This window comes from Pseudopodoces humilis, chromosome 8 (genome assembly GCF_049639895.1).
Source record: "Pseudopodoces humilis isolate 2021_Gansu_Grassland_sample_001 chromosome 8, ASM4963989v1, whole genome shotgun sequence".
In the NCBI taxonomy this organism is placed as follows: domain Eukaryota; kingdom Metazoa; phylum Chordata; class Aves; order Passeriformes; family Paridae; genus Pseudopodoces; species Pseudopodoces humilis.
The window spans coordinates 21,217,461-21,234,477 of NC_142207.1; the positions used below are offsets into that span (position 1 = coordinate 21,217,461).

The window sequence follows — 17,017 nt, forward strand, 5'->3', positions numbered from 1 at the left end:
AGGAAGGCAGGGGCAGGGAGCTGCGGTGCTGAATTTCCCTCCTGGATGGTTGTGTGCTGTGAGCCCCAGCACGGGCAGTGCCACGCACCCAAACCCAACCCCGGTGCCCCGGGGGTGCTGGGGGCCAGCCTGGGTGGGCCGGGGGCTGCTCTGCCCCAGCTCCCCCAGCAGCTGCCTTGTGTGGACCCAGCGTGGGGAAGGGTGGCTTGGGCAGCCCGGTTCCTCAGCGCTGGCAAAGGCACCCGGCAGAGAGGGAACGGTGACAGCCTCGCTTTCACCTGAACATTTATCTATATCCCACATTTAGTCAAGTGCTCCAAGAGCCCAAAGTGACCACATGCCCAGCATGTCCCTGCCTGTTTGGGCACAGAACAGAGACTGAGCCTACCAGCCAGCACAGGCAAGGGGAGCTCCTCCTAGGCTTTAAATATCTGTGCCCTGTGTCACATTTTGCCTGAACTCTGAAAAACCAGGTTTCTCTCTGTGCTTTAACAAGGGAACCACTGAATTCACTGGAAGACGTGACCTGAGCCCTTTAGTGAGTCACTGCCCCAACTGTAACAGGGCAAGGAGAGAAGCTGTTCTTGCCTCCTCTGGGTCTTGTAGAACCAAATCAATAAATGTTTGTGGAAAGGTAAAATTACTCTCCTTTGGTGTAAGGTTTGAATACTGTGTCATTAGTAAGACCAGCACTTTTAAAAACAAGACAAAATACTGAATAAGTGCTACTAAAGCAGTCAGATTTCAAAATAAAGACAAAATTGAGGAGTAAAAATAAGAAATAGTCATATAATTAGAGGCAACATCTTAACACACACACACACAAGGAAAGCCAATTGAGACCACATAGGAAATCTTAAATCTTGACTTCCTTTATTTAAGAATAAACCTTAATGTTGCAATAATAGTATTTACAAATGCAAATATAATTATTGTACATACAATTCTAAAACTGCCTCAAGAAGCACCTCTTCCAACAAGCATGAAATACCTGCCTATCAAAAATGATGTCTACAACACTGGCATGGCAGTACCTCACTCATGAGAACTCATGAAGGATTCTGTGAGTGCAAATTAGCTGCTTCACACAGACAGCAATATAGCTCAAAGTTACATTTCTGGAAACCCAAGGATCATTAAGAATAAAATACACCAAAAAAAAGAAAAAAAACACATACTCCCAAGTATCTTGACTTAAACCAATTATTGCCTTGACTGGGATCATCTTAATTATATTTATATACAAGAAAGTTTCGATTAATTAAAATCTCATTTTACAGAGATGTTTTCATTGTGAAAACCTTGCTTCTGACAGTAATTGTGTTATTGTTAATCCCATAGAGTCAGACAGGCTTTGAGAATCTGACCTCATTAATCCCAGAATAATAATTACAAATGCAGAAGTCAACTTTTCTCCTCTCTCTTTTGTTCTTCCTTTGCATTTGATTAGATTTTATGTACCAACCCACTGCTTAAGGGCTTATCAACACTCCTGAGAAACATTTAAAACCTGGAAATATTTTGGATACCTAATGTTTAGAAAATGTGTGAGCCTTATGTTCAGTATTATTGGGCTGTGTGGTGTCCTTGTAATAAGTAAGGCTTCTTGCCTCTTGTGTCAGCACAGAAAACCATCTTACTTTAGCAATTTCATATCAACAAATATATAAAGGTAATTTCAGTGAATTTGCATCAGGAAATGGTATTTTTTTTCCAATGAAGAACCTGAAACTCACCAGAAACTTCCTGAACCAAGTGAGCCTCTAACCCCAGCTGACAATACCTCATAAAAAGTAGAACATCCATGTCTCAGTCACTTCACTCATCTCTGGTTCAGCTGATAACTAAGGATGATGTCTTGCTAACTCCACCAAGGTAAAAAACACCATGGCAAAGAGGTCAGTCCTCCTCTCCACTGGGAATGTCCCAGTTTTGTACTTAACTCTACTCAACTATTTGTTAGTACTAAAAGACAGGAATTTTACTGCAAACTGAATACTATTAAATAAAAAAAATAAAGCCCTCTGTTCTCATTGCAGATGCTTTGAAAGCTTCAAAAGCCATTATTTTAGAATCAAGTATGAAGGAAGAGGAAAGCCAAGTCCTGAATCTCCCCACATGCTGCCATGGGGTAAAGTCTGGCCTTGTTTGCACATGAGCTTCATAATTCGGCTGGGTTCATTATGACGAAGGGGGTTAATTTAATTTCAAACTGAGGGTCTATTTATTTTTCATTAATGTCAAAATAAATCTAGAATAGCAGTTTTACTCTGGATCCAAAGTAAGCCAGAGCCTTATCCATTTCTCAGAGAAATTCAGCAGCACTTACTGGCTGGCTGGTAAAGAGCTACAGAGAAATCCCCCTAAAGCATTGTATCTGCTGATAAATCCTAGAATAATAGAGGATGTAAAAGATGCAGGCATGAGCTCTTGCAGGTCAATAGTAAAACTTCTGCTGACTTCAATTAATCAGTTTCACCTCACAGAGATGATTTCTCAGAAGTAGAATTGTAAGTCACTTTTACTATTCCTTTTACAGTGCTATCAAACTGTGGCCACCTTTCAAATATACCACATGGACCAAAACCAATGCAGTCATAAATTCAAGAGTTTATAGGAAGTTTGGAAATTTAAGGAGGGTGCACAGAAAGTAATTTTAAATGACAGGTTTGAAAGTCGGTGATAAGCTGCCCTGGCTTTAAGAACATATTGATCTAGGAGTTCAGACGGGCTGTGACATTACTTCTATGAGAAGTAATAAATTTAAAACCAGCCTGACAATAGCTTCCTATGAAGCCTAGAAGAAGGTTTGGTAATGTTACAGAAGTAGCTAATACTGATGTTAGTCCACTGGGCTAAGAGAACAAATAACATGTTCATATTAAATGCATGAGCAGAGCCGAAAGATAGATGTACGTTACTACTGCCTCATGAGCACACATTATAAATATTTGCAGACAAATAAGCTTAGCTGTCGTGTTTTGTTATACTGTTGATTTGGCTTCAGTCAGTTTCAGATTTCCTTTGGTTTATGATTTACTGGCTAACATGGCTGCTGATCGTGCTCCATCGGAACGATACCATGTGCTACATACATCACTCTAATTACGTGTCCGAATTATCCCCCCCAAAACTGATGCATTCTATCACTCTGAAGAGCAGCTTTAAGAGCTAAAGGGTAGATTTACATTCTCTGCAAGAAATCTTGAAAGACTCTTCTGAGGTTTGTGCTAAGTGTAGGAGGGTGGGAAGTGTGGAGCTGTGGTGCAGGCAGCGAGTGTTGCCCTGGGCTGGTCCATTGCAGCATCTACCAGGCAGGGCAACACCGTCACACCTGAGCTGACACAGGGAGACAGTGGGCTCTACACAAGCACAAAGTACTGGCACCGTTCCTTCTTGCAAGGGTGAATAGATTAGAAAGGCATTTGCTCTCATACATCACTCATGAGCTCGTAGCTTTTCTTTAAAAATTTAATGTTCTTTCTGTAGCAGAGGCAGCAGTGTTCTCTGTTTCGTGGGATGCAGTGTGTTCCAACAGGCAAGTGAAGGTAGCAGCCCCAGGGGCCCCACGTGCTGCACTCCGTATTTCCAAGCACAATCCAGGAGGGTGCTATGAAGGTCTGCCCTCTTCCTCCTCAGCTGTGTGGCTGCAACTTGGGTGGCCACACTGGAGCTGCCACAGTGCCTCAAATATGTGCATGTGTTCATCTGCAATGCACATCTGGAAGCAACCCTGGTCCCACCAGAGCCTTAAGTCACTTCACTAAGCAGCCCCATGGCAAAAATTGCTTCCAAACATACGACTGCTCTCTAAAATCTACTTACATCTGTGCCACTGTATCATGCACTACAGGGTACATTATTTTAAGACAGGAATTTCAAGAGGGCAGCTAGTTACTTGGCAACAAAATTACCTAATGCTACTGAAAAATCAGGGCTCTTGAAATGAAAAGAAAAAAAAGCCCATCAAACCATCCAGTATTCCCATATCTCAAATCAAAAGAATACTTACGTTTGTGTCTCCAAAACACTTAGTGACAAGAGCTTCATTTTATGGAAGTTTTGAAAGATTAGAGTGAGTTTGTTCAAGAATTCCCCAGGCTTCCTGCCATGACACCTGCCTACCTCCTCGACAGCTCACTGGCTGAGCCACACGCTTGCTCAAGGCTTCCAGGTCTGTGTGGGCTTGGAGATAAAGCTGATTTTAGGACTTACAGTTTCAAGAATATATAGCTCCAGAATAGCTTCCCCTTGGGAACGGCTCTGAAGCAAGGCTCTGCTGTCTGATTAGCATTTCAAAATTCTAGAGCTCATTCCTCGCAGGAACACCACCAGATCCTGAGCTGGTGGAACAGCTTGTCAGGCAGCACACATCTCCAACAGCATCAGCACCTGCTGCAGGGTGTCCAGTCCCCTTCCCACAGCCCTGACCTCTGCAGCTTTGCTTTGCTCTTTGGGCCTTTACTGGGCTCTGCTCAGCATTCTACAACCAGCTAAATCTGGGTGCTCATCACAGAAGGAGCTTGGTTGTGTTTTTAAGGCACAAGTGTGGGCAGAAGGGAAGCTTTTCATGAGTGAGCCATGCAAAACACTTTGAGAGTGGGCAGTGTGATGAGAACACCTTGCCTTTCCCTTTGCTGACTTTAGTCACACGAGCATCAGCTGTTTTTCCAGGCACAGAAAGCATGAGCACTCTGCCTGTACAATCAGTGCCTGAGGATGGACAATCTCCTTTGTGCTCTCCTTCATTCTTACACACCAATGGAGCAGCACAGGGCTGTCCAACACAAAGGATTTCATGGCAAGGCAAAACAAATAGCAAAGGAAATGGGGTAGCTGTACATATTTCAATTGCTGGAGAAGGATATGGATGAAATGGGGAAATTAAACACTTAAGCAGTAATTCACAAAACAATCCTGCTGTGAGACTGTACTTTAACTCTTTTGAAAACGAACTCCCAGATCTCACTGTGGTCAGGGCTGGCAGCAATATTGCTTGGGCTCTGCCACTGGCAGCTAGTTATCTGCACACTGAGAGTTCAGCTGCAAGTTATCTTCGATTAGTTCTTCAGAGAGGTTACCTGCTCCAAGGAAAGCAAAAGATAGGAAATGTTACCTGTGTAGCAGGCTGAGATAGCCTGAAGCAAAACTATGAAGGCTGCAGAAATGGTGCTTTGTGTACAGCCTCAGAGGGTCATGCTGCCTGCTGTTACTAGGAGCAGCCCAAAATACCACCAAAAGCATACAAGGGATGTATTAAAAAATATCTTTAAGATAAGCTAATTAATGCTTTGTAACTAGCCTGTTAAAAAACATCTTCAGATTAAACTGCTTATTAAGAACAACAAGCAAAAGGGTACAGATGAAGGACTTGGAGGTTCTTATGGGCTGGATACACGTGGCAGCTTGACAATTCTACTGATCTGCCAGTCTACTAGTCCACTTGGGTAGGACATAAACATCATCACCAATGCTCTAGTCTCTGAGAAAACACTATTCTGTGTTCCCACATATTCACAGTCTTACTGATATTTGTGGGAACATATTCATGTTCTCACAAATTACATATTCTGGTAATGCTACTGGCTGTTACGTGTTTGTATCATTCATAAAAAGAACTCCCTGGTGCACATCTGCAAATTTTCTTTGAATATTGTTATGGTTTCTCTTCTGAACACATTCTGGGCAGAGGAATGAGCCCTGCGAGCACAGGAGAGCTTTACATGGAAGGGATGTAACTAAGAATACATTTCTCTAAGTTCATGCATTGGCTTTTGATCTGGGGTAAAATCTTATGTCTTCATTAACTTCTACTGACCTTCAGAGTTTACACAAAGTGGCGCCATTATAATTTCAAAATGTTTTTCCAAGTCATTTCTACTTATGGCAGAAGCCTGAAGGAAAGCATGCTAGAGATGGAGCATGCCACCAGAAGAGGCAGATTCCTCACTTACAGATGTGTCTTCATCTCACAGAAGTTTAAAAGGCCTGTGGCTTGGATGCAAAAGTTGGAAGTATGACCCTCTGAGGCAGTAGGGCAGATATTTATTATAAGGATTCCCTCTAAGGAAGCAAATCTGTCTTTAAAGATGCTGATGAAATAAAGACCAAATTTGAGAGAATGACATTTAAGGAAAAAGAAACCATTTCTGTTTTGCTAGATACCTTCAGCAGAAGTCAGACTACATACTACACCCACCAAATAATTTCCTACAGGATCCAAATCCCAGACATCTCCCCAAGCTCTAATTTTGGAAGACAATTAAGTTCTTCTCTTGTTTGGTGGTTTGTATTAATCCCCAAACCTCTGCAGTCCCGGTAACACCCAACATCTCATTTCAACCAACAACCATCCACCAGGTGTCCAATGCAGTGCCTATGTTTACCTCTCATCTTTAAGGAAGGAAAAGACATAGTCCTTCTTCTTTGTCTACCATAAAATCTAAAGAAGGATAAATTAGGGAGAATTCACCTTCCAGGAATTAGTAATACAGGACTGCACCTGACAAGATCCTGAACACACTCAATTCTGTCTTTTGGCAGAGAGACACACATTCAGCCGTGCTGGACTGAAACAAAGCACAACTCCAGTTGAATTTGCTAGGGCATCCTTGCTGGTTGCTATGGCATGTGTACTCTTAGGAATGTTTAATTCTGGCTGATAATTTTTTAAAGGATTGGCTTACTTTGTGTAACACAAACTATCAGCCATTAGAAATAAGCTCTGTTTTTTCCATTGGCTCTTCCTCCTTTCTGAAATGGGTGACATTTATCTTTGCTGTCTGGTCTTGGACTGTCCTACACTTCTCTTTTTGCATGTTTTTGTGCTTCTGCACAGAATATAATTTAATATGGTTGATAGTAGCCCATACAGTATTTCTATTTCTATAATTTGTTAAACTTATCACTTCTGTAAAGCAAATAGAGTCCTCTTCAGATGTGCAACTGTTTGCTATAAAAAGCAAATGCTTTAACAAGTATAAAATTACATATGATCCATCCAGTTTCGCTCATAGGTATTTTCAATAAAATGATTATACAGACCACCAAACAGATTTTGTGGATTCCCCTGAAGGGGCATTGAACCCCACTTCAATTCAAGTGGGCTGCATCCTGCTAAAAGCTGTAATTTTTTTTTGAGTACAAACCCAGTCTGAAAAGCACCGACCTCATGTGGTTCCTGGTTTACTGTGCCTCATTGTTTCTGTATCAAAATGACTCAATTCAGAAGCAAAAATATTTATTTTCTTTTAAAAAAAAACAAACACTAGAAGACCACATAAACTCAGCCAAACTCACACCACTCAAGCCTGAGCTCCTCTGCATGACTACATTAGCACTAGCTATGCAGGCCCTCGTTCTGTGTCCGTGCACCTCCAGCATTTCCCTGAAGTGCCCAGATCTGTGCAGCCTCTGGCTCTGCTGGCTGCACCGGGAACGGGCAGACACTGCTGCAGCCTCACCCCACCCCAATCCTTGCTGACACTTCAGCAAGCATGGCTGTACAACATGCGATTTAAAAATACCAGTAAGGTCATAGAAACTACTGGAAGCTACCAACACTGACGTGAAACCTCACAAAAGACAGAAAGCCCTAATTATAGTTTCTGAACCTATGAAGTCATCTAATACACATATGTTCCTTACACTGAAAGGAGGAGAATGGAAACATGCAGTACTTAATACCATCCTCATAAGGAGGAAAGAAAACCAGATTTTGGAAGCTTCTGGAAACCTACAATTTAGAAAAATCTGCATAAATCCAGAAAATCAGCTCTACTTCAGTTTAAAAAAAAGGTAGTACAAAATAATAAGTGCTTTGGATTTAAATATAAAAGCAATAGTATTAATTCCACAGTGCCATGCAGCACTGCAAACCTTCATACTACTTATTTTTACTGTTTTTCAGTATCAAAGTTGCCTAACATCGACCTGAAAAATGCTTTATATCTCTCCTAAATGCCCAAATGGAGGAATCTAAGGCAAGGAATAAAGATGGCACATTTACTGATTCAAGTGTCATCAAAAACATTCTAATCAGAAAACCAAAATCAAGCTTCCTCTTCCTCTCCTAGCACTGTACACCCTGTATAAAATCAAGAACAGTAGAAAGTACTAACAACCTTCACTCACATGTGGAGGACATGGCTGCAATCCTGTAATCTTAGTAGAAGGAAAATAGGAAAATACTGAGAAAGTAATCGCCATTTTTACATAATCATGTCTTAAAACAGAGCTGCACCCTCTAATGCATCCTAGACAGAGCAGACTCTAATGGTAACAACAAAATATTGCATTCAAATAGTTATGGGTGAAGAATTTAAAAATATTTCAATCCTATGTGGCTAGAAATGATTTTAAATATTACATTATTTTGCAGTTCTGTGATAAAAAGCCTTCTTATTTGCTTGAGACAAGACTTCAGAAAGCTTTAGACAGAGCAGATTTTCTTAAATTAGCTTGAAAATTCAGTTTCCAGGGCAACATAAGCAGGTCTTCATACATCAACATCTCTTTGCACCATTTTTATAAATACGGTTTGCTAGAATGTCATAAAATACTTTTTAAATACAGCAAACTATTTTGATCACTTTGATCCTTTTCTTTGCCTTTGAAAGAAAGCCGACTCTCCTTTCCTTTCAGAAGAACCTTATCAATAAAATTGTCAAACTGTTTTCCTTTGGAGAGGCTTTATCCCAGAAATGCCTGCAGTGATACCCATGTGTGTAATACATTTCTACCAGCACCTGAATGTTTATGTAACATTTCAGTAGGCATCCCTTATTCATCATCCCTTTTCTTGCTTTCTTTTCAGTTTGCAAGTAGGAGACGTGATTTAGGGTCTATATGGCATGCTGGGAGTCAGCTGGTTTATATATAAAATTAATCTGAATGTCTGTTTCACAGAAGCAGCATGAAATTTGCTGATGCCCACCTTGCACATCAAGATCCCCAGTGACTTTCTAACACCTACCAATACATGGAATGGTATGAAAGAAACAAAGTTAACTATGCATCTGTCTATTTTCTCCCCCATTCTAAAAGGGGGGTGTGTGGGGGGGAAATGTCTTCATGATGATGATTGTCTCTGAGGAGAGTGCTCTGCATCACTCCAGTGAATCACCGAAACACGGACCTGAAACCATCAGCAGCAGAGGGGATACATTTCCTCCTTCCATTGAACAAGGAGCAGGCTGCACATTACAGAGTTACAACATGAGGAATGACTCAGGAAAAGACCACTGAATGACTTTTACCTGCACATTTTACTCCCTGAGCAATGAGGCCCCACATGAAGTTGGCACAGTATTCACACCAGTGTGGGCCCCTGAACGTGTGCACCTGGAAGACAGTAGCAGAAAGGAAAATTACTGAAAATGACCCAATCATTTCAGAGACATCAGTATCAATGCATGTAAACACTGCAGAATTCCTCTTCTTCCAAGGTACCACATGCAGCTTCTGGAAGTTTCCCTTTATCGTGGCAGAAAAGGAAGAAAGGAACGAAGAAAGATCTAACAAGCAAGACTCTTGCAGATGCGTGGAAAACTGGAGTCCTTCAATCCCAAGCAGCAGAACTGCATCTGTGGAGGTCTGCTCCAAGACCAGGTCAAAGAAGCAGGCACAGCCCTTCTCCCACCTCTTGGCATCCCTCTGTCTAAGCAAGAGTCTGGCTACAAGGCAAAGCTTTTGCAGTAATTGTGCAAGAGTTCACTTTTTAACTTCAAATGCCTTCTGCTACGGCTGCCCCTTCATTAGGCTCTGTGTGGAATGGGTAGGGGGCTGAAAGATTTCACCTCACATGGAAGGAGTCCTACCAGGCAAAAATACCAGTGCCACACAGAAATACGGTAAATTTGCCCAGAGACTTTCCAGTTTAGAATAACTCCAATAGGAAATTAATTTTCTTCAGACTAATGCTACATATTGAAAACCCAAAATCCAAAATGAAAAAAAAAAGAATCCACTGAACCAGGAGAAAATTCAAAGCTAAAGAAGAAAAAAACCCCAAAGCTGCTTTCATTCCTGGCTCACATGCTTGTTACAAATCCTGCAGCCACCATTAACTGCTTCTGATTTTTTTCTGATAAAGGTCCTGCTGTAGGAAACCACAGGATTCTTTACAGAGAAAATCATTACTTCCTTAGCCAGAGTAAAAGGCTTTGAGCCGCTACTTAGAATAGACAGGCTGAAAATAAAATTAGTAGCTGGTGATCATAAAGAAATGAAATTTGCAGTGAAATACAGCAAAAATACTTTAGGCTGAAGTCACTTGGTACCTCAGAGTTACTGAGCGGGTATGGGAGCAGGAAGTAACCTCACTTGTGTGCAGTGCCCAGGTGGAGCAGTGTGAAGCAGGACAGGGAAGAAGCTGGAGGAAATGTTTGTTCCTGACATCTGCACACAGCTCTAGCTGTGAACACTGAAAGGCAAAGTGGCCTGACTGAGGTGGAAGAAGTCCCCCATACCACTGATGTAAGAGGCAGCTGGATCCAGCTGACACCCCCACAAGTGACAACACAGAGCAGCACGGGCAATTCAGACCACAGTTCAGTTCTGGCCAAAGGAAGGTCTGCAGTCTTCTGGGCTTTTGGTGCCCTTGGAGCAGCAGTGGGATTGCTGAGAGTCTTCAAAGTTACTCCTGAATTCACCAAATAATTCACATGCACATCTGTGCTAAGTGAGGCCCCTGACTGCCTGTCCCCAGCCCTGCTGGTCCCCAGCCATCCCACACACCTCCAGAAGGTGAGATGTACTCCACCAGGCCTCTTCGCCCTGCAGCTCTGGCCAGCTTCCACAAAACAAACCATGACAAGACTTTCAGCAGCTGTACTCTCCACCTTCTTTTTTCCTCTCGCCACAAAGAGATTTTTCACACCATTCAGTCCGTTACCCACCTGCACTACCCACATCCTTTTTTGACTTTCTTCCTCAGCCTGGTGGTTTTTATCCAGGTTTTTGGCAGTGTTCCCTTCCCAGAATAAGAACATTCTAGTATCCTCAAGCAAAGCATTGTGCTTTAATGCCTGCAGGACTAAGAGAACTTTTTCAGGGGAAAAAAGGTATCATTTCAGTCACAATCTTTTTTTTTTTAGGTCAAATTTCCCCTGAAACATACTTCTCTAAAATATTTCTCAAAAATCCTGTCAAAGAAAATTGAAACAAAATTGACATTTCAAAAGTCTGGACAATAAAGAATTTCTTTTCACAGTATTTTTCAATTTTGTAAGTTTTTTTGGTTTTAGTATCTCTGCACAAAGGAAGAGAATTTTGTTTTGTTCCTTAAAATGCCGACTGACACATTATTAGCTCTTTCTAAATAAAAAGAATGATGCTATCCTACTTTGTGTCTCTGTGGTTGCTGATTTCAATTCATCAAACATCAAATCACTGAATGTGCTTTTTGCTGAGGCATTTCTAATGCTGTCCTTAGGTGCTGGAGTCCCAGCTTGGCTTCTCCAGCCCCATCCCCAGTGCTGAAAACCTCTCTAAACCTCAGATGTCTGATCTCTAACCGGCTGTTTTATCAGTGAACATTCTTCCTTCTTGGCACCTTGCTCCCCCACCATGGTCTGCATGTTTCCATCTCCTCCTGATTCTCCTTAGAAACTCTTCTGCAGGGTCTATCACATCCCAAATCTGTCGCTCCAACCTTTTGCCTCCATTTTTAGTATTATGAACTCTTTTAATGAGCTCAGTTTCTTACATGTAGTAAGTATGATTCACCTAGATTCTACCTCCCCTGGTATCACCCTGGCTCTCAGCCGGCTCCTCAGAAGAGTTTACATGACTCATCATCAGCCTAAAACCGACAAGGACAAGGTGGACTCTCCTCTTCCCTCCCAACACTGCATGTGCTGTCACCCTTCCCAACACCAGGACTGCCTCTGCCCTTCAGAACCCCTGCCTCAGCAGCACTAGCACTGCTGTCTCACCCCATGCAGCCAGGCTTCATCCAAATACTGAAATGCCTTTCCATATCACCAGCTGGATTTACCCAGAGCCTGCTCTGCTTTATGCTGCCCCATCCAAATTACTATTTCTAATCCATTATTCTGATTGCAAACTCAAAACAGATTAAAAGGTGAGGGTAGGTTTTCCCATGTCCCATGATGCTCTCTCAGCCTTGGTTCATCCTTTATATGAGATGTGAGGTTCTCTGGCAATATTAAACAGGAATGGGAGGTTCTCTGGCAATATTAAACAGGAGGCCCAAAGGCCACAATGTCCTTCCAGCCCTGGTGTACACAGCAGGACAAGATCAGCTCTGAAGCCTCTGTTCCTGGGGATTTCTCAGCAGTGCTGTCTTTCCCCAGAGCTCAGCGGTGCCAGAGCATCAATACTCCCACTTCTACGGAGTGGTATCGGACTCCTAACCCCGCACTGGTCCGCATACACATCCTCTCTGGGAATTAAATCAGAAACAGTGAGCGATGCCAGAAAATACTGAAAAATTAGTCTTCTGAGGTAGCTCAGAACAGCCTCTAATCTTAGTTAGAGGATGGGTGGGGTCTGGCAGCTAAAAAGAAACACCACCTTAGCATCCCTTTGCTAGTTCAAGAGCCAGCATCTGCAAACAATACTGCATTTATCATAACTCTGTTTAATACAGCATTCTTATTTTCATATTTAATTCTCCATTCTAAAAACCTGCCAAGAAACTTCTCTGTTTTCAAAACTAAAAGATGCTTTCCAGAAAAAATTCTAAAAACACACCCAGCAGAGTCCCAGAGATCCTGACTTCAATTACAAGGGGTTTCTTTCCCCTTGTAAAAAAGAGCATCTGCCATATGCAGATTTTACTGTCTTATAAAATGTGAGAGAGCAGGATTGCCAGCTGTGGCTTTGCATCTCCCAATCCCTCCATTCTCACTCCCACCCAAAAATCTTCTTTTCTCTCTTTCCAAATGGGAGCAATTTTTTAAAAGAATCTGGAAAATTAGTGTAGGGAAGACCAAATTAAACTGGTTTTAATCTATGTTTTGTAAAATTCTGGGAGAAGAAAATAAATTTAAAAGAAAAGTCTAGAGAATTTTCAAGGAAAATATCTGCTTCAGAAACAATATAAAATACTATTACTAAGCTGTCTTGCAAGTCTGAGGTAAGAGGAGAGTCTCATGTTAGGTTTACACCCTAGGCATTTCTATTTTGAACTCTCCTGAACTATCAACAAAGCATAATAAACATTTAACTACTGTGAATGATATAGGAGAAGTTCTTACTCAGGCTTAAAAGATATTTTCTTAGACACAAAGAAAAATAACTTAATTCTTGTGATTAACAACTCTGAGTGTTAGAAAATTTCACTTATTTTTGTTTTGCATTTAATTAAATTTTTTTTAGAAAAGACAAAATTTTAGGAGAACCAAATAAAAAATGACCCAGTGCTGACAGAAGATTATAAGAAAAGCTGTGAAGTCCTCAAGCAGATCTCTCCCCATTATTTCTCAGGCTCTATAAAGGTCACTGTTGAAATTAGTCACCCGTGCATCTTGTTACTCCACTTATTTTTTATGCTTTTGGTTTTTCCAAGGCAGTTATTCAGCTATCCCTGATTGCTACCTGAAGGCCAGGAATGAGCCAGCAGATAATTTGTATTCTTAACTGGGAGACTTACATTTTGTCACTTGTCAAGGCAGGGAGAAAGAGAATGAGAATATACCAGTGAGATGCTGTGCAAACATGAGGGAAGATGGTGAATCAAAAGAGCTTTAGCAAAGCCACTGACAGGTAGAAAGCAGGGCTGGATTTGAAAAACTATGGTTATAGAAAACTAACACTGAGCACATAAAACAGAAGTGTTTGGGACAGTATACAAAAAAGGCTTCCTTTGTTGAGAGACTGCTGCCATGGTCTCACTGAACTCGTTTCATCAGACCCTGCTCTGTACAGAGCCTCTTCCACAGCCCTCCACACCAAACTGCTGGTCAGAGTAATGGGGTCTGGGAAATCCAGACATTACCATCTGTTGTGGGATGGGATACATCACCTTGAAAAAGGATGGGAAAAAATACTGCTGATCTATACACTTGGGCTAGCAGAGCCTTGCACTTTAGGCAGAAGCCTCGTCAGTGCTCAGAGAGGAGACCAAGTCCACCAGGGACTGAACACGTGGCACACACCCAGCATCTGCACCACATGGTACTCCAGAGGTTCAGGTCTGCTGGCTATACAGTCCTTCAAACAAATTCCCAAGGATGATGAGACTGCTGATGGAGACTGTCAGCTCAGTGGTCCTAACCGATTTACAATTCCATCAGCTGAATTCTGCCTATTGGGGCTTTACCAAGCTTTTAATTGAATATGGGAGACATTGTAAATCTCAATTAAAACAATGAACTCAGCCTGTATTATTAATGTCTGTTTTCCCTGTCACAGTTGATTTTATCAGGCACTGAGCACACCCATGCTGGCATCCAATAGGCATGACCTTTTCATCCATCCCTGGTCCTGACAGAGATTGTCTGGATGTGAAGAGTAAAGAAGAGATACTAATGAGAAACTCAACCATCAGTTTGGGCAATGCTTCAGTTTATGCTTGTATATATTATGATGATTAGATAGTGCCTCTAAAACAAGGGTCTCAAAGCACTTCAAATATACCAGAACATGGTAATTCTCCTGTGAGGAAAGTATTGCTGCTGACAAGTAACCTGAGGAGCAAGAAGACTGCCATGACAACCCACACGGCAGAGCGGTATCTGCAAGATAACTGCTTTCATGTGAAGGTGTAACAGAAATGAAGGTAACTGAGAACAGTGGAACAAACCTTCTCCAGACCTACAGCTGACTCTGCTTAGCCCAGCTGGTGTTAACCAGGGGGAGCCAGCCTGGGACCTCCCCAATGACTTTGTGCAGCAGCTCTGGAGAGGAGAGATGCAGTCAGAGCGCTGCCTTGCCCAGAACGTGGGGTATAAATAGCATCGCTGTCGCCGGTGGGGGCACTGAGAATGTGGAGCAGGACAACCTCCCTCCATGTCCTCACCCACTTGGAGCCAGAAGCGCTGTCAGATCTTGTTTACTCTCTGGTTTGCACTGCCTGTGTCAGCAGAGATAGGAGCAACTGGAAATTGAGGTTAGCTTGTGCTCTACAAGAGCTGAAGCGAAAAATGAGAATTGCAGGTTGTTGGCTTTTTTGCTTGCAAATTGAGTGAAAATGGCCACCTTCCTTTCAGGATGGAATAGCAGATTTTCTTTAAAGTGGTACCTGGAAACAGGAACATTTTGCATTTTATTCCAGGTCTAACTTACTTGATACATGCCTCCATACAAAAAATTCTGAAACTAGGGGTGAAAACTGAATAAAATCCTTAGAATTAAAATTGTATATACACACACGTGACTTATGTGTAAATAGAATATAAACCCTTGAGAGATTCCTAAATAATCCTAAGGCTAATTTGGAGGAAAAGCTGTTGATGAATGCACTAGAAGCTTCTAGAGGCAAAGTCCCAGTCCCCCCCAAGAGAAGTGCTTCCAAGCCTTACCAAAGAAATGTGCTGGTCTGGCTTCGGGCTGTGTGCAAGGCAAACTCACAGGATCCACACTTGGAGACTAATAAAAGTGTGGGGGAAGAAATTACAGCCTAAATCAATTAAGGATTTAGAAAAAAGGCTTTCTCTCTCTTATTTTTTTTGAACAGTGGCAAAGCATGAATTTAGAGACTAGCACTAGGAAACTAGAAAGGTTTAAGTAATATTGTGCTATTTGGAATCTGCTTTGGAAAAGCCCTGAAAAGCCTTTCCTCAAAAAAGAAAAAAAATGCAAGTAACATTAAATAAATACTCTAGGAGACTAAAATCCATCAATGCCTAGAAGTTTTTCTGGATTGAACTGTCTTACGATGTAACTATGAGTTTCACACAAATCAACACAGAGCTGATGAGGTCTCCTCAGAAGTTTTGTGGAAGTTTTTTTCCAGTTATGTTCTCCAGGTATTTTCCCTGCCTTTGAACCATTTTTTCCCCTTGAGTCCTAGGAGTCTAATAGAAACATTAAATTTCCTGAAGTTTTCTTATCTGTGGGAACACACACTGACTCTCCCCAGGAACTATGCTAGAGGCACCCAGCTCTCTCTCTGAATATTCATATTAGTGCAGTGGCTCAATTAAAGGTATTTCAAAAAATGTCCAGTGCCAGTTCTGTTCCTAATAAAAAATCCAGCATCCTCTTTTCAGTGGAACTAGATAAATTTACCCCAAATTGGCATCTGCCCCAGTTTTCAGAACATCAGAAATAGAAATGAGTTCATGTCAGAAGTCATAGAAAAATGGCTCTGCTTAATATAGTCAGAGTTTGTTATAGTTTCTGGCCTTTTTGCAGCCCTTCTGCATTTTCCATCTCCTAGTTTCCCAGTGTTTAGGCATGGCTCTACTGAGAAGTTCTCTAGGATAAGATGTGGCATGGAAGCGATTTACTATGACTTCTTACGCTAGCAAAGTACCCAGCACAGATGCAATTACCCCAAAAAATATCTGGGCCAGGGCCAGGTGGGTTTGTTTCCAAGATGTGATACGAATTTCATTGGCAGAATAACTCATTAATATTGGCAGTCTCTTTGTTACAATGATGTTTGAGTCTGTCTATACTAGCAAAGTCTTTCTAGGGACTGGTCCTCACCTGAGCCTTCACTCCTTGTGCACATTTAAGGTTATATTCCACCTCCAGTTACTTCTGGAAAGGCATGTTGTCTTTGCTCTGGAGCTCCCCATTTGGCCTTTCAAGTGGGTCATCCTCAAAGAGAAAGCCAGGATATTGCTTTAGCTGAAGAGGGGGATGAAGAATCTCAACAAACAAGGCTCATCAGCATCTTGGCTGGGTCAGTTTAAGCAACCATGGAAAAACATCTCTCTGGAAGAAGTGTTGGCTTGAAAGGGAATTATGTTGCTCACGCTGACTGATTTAGCAAGCAGCCTTGCAATTGTTATTTATTGCAATTAATTGACTGTGCCATCAGCCCTAGTAAGATAGTGACTAGGAAACAGCATGAGAGTACCCAGCACTGCACAAAGAGATA

The 17,017-nt window shown here is 41.8% G+C and overlaps 1 protein-coding gene across 1 annotated transcript in view; it reads right to left on the reverse strand.

The window, feature by feature from the left end:
- Window positions 1–17,017, reverse strand: part of CHN1 (chimerin 1) — a 93,443-nt gene that overhangs the window by 6,441 nt on the left and 69,985 nt on the right. The window contains exon 8 of the mRNA XM_005519817.3: window positions 9,258–9,342. Coding sequence (XP_005519874.2) covers window positions 9,258–9,342 — 85 coding nt within the window. The remainder of the gene's footprint in view (window positions 1–9,257; window positions 9,343–17,017) is intronic.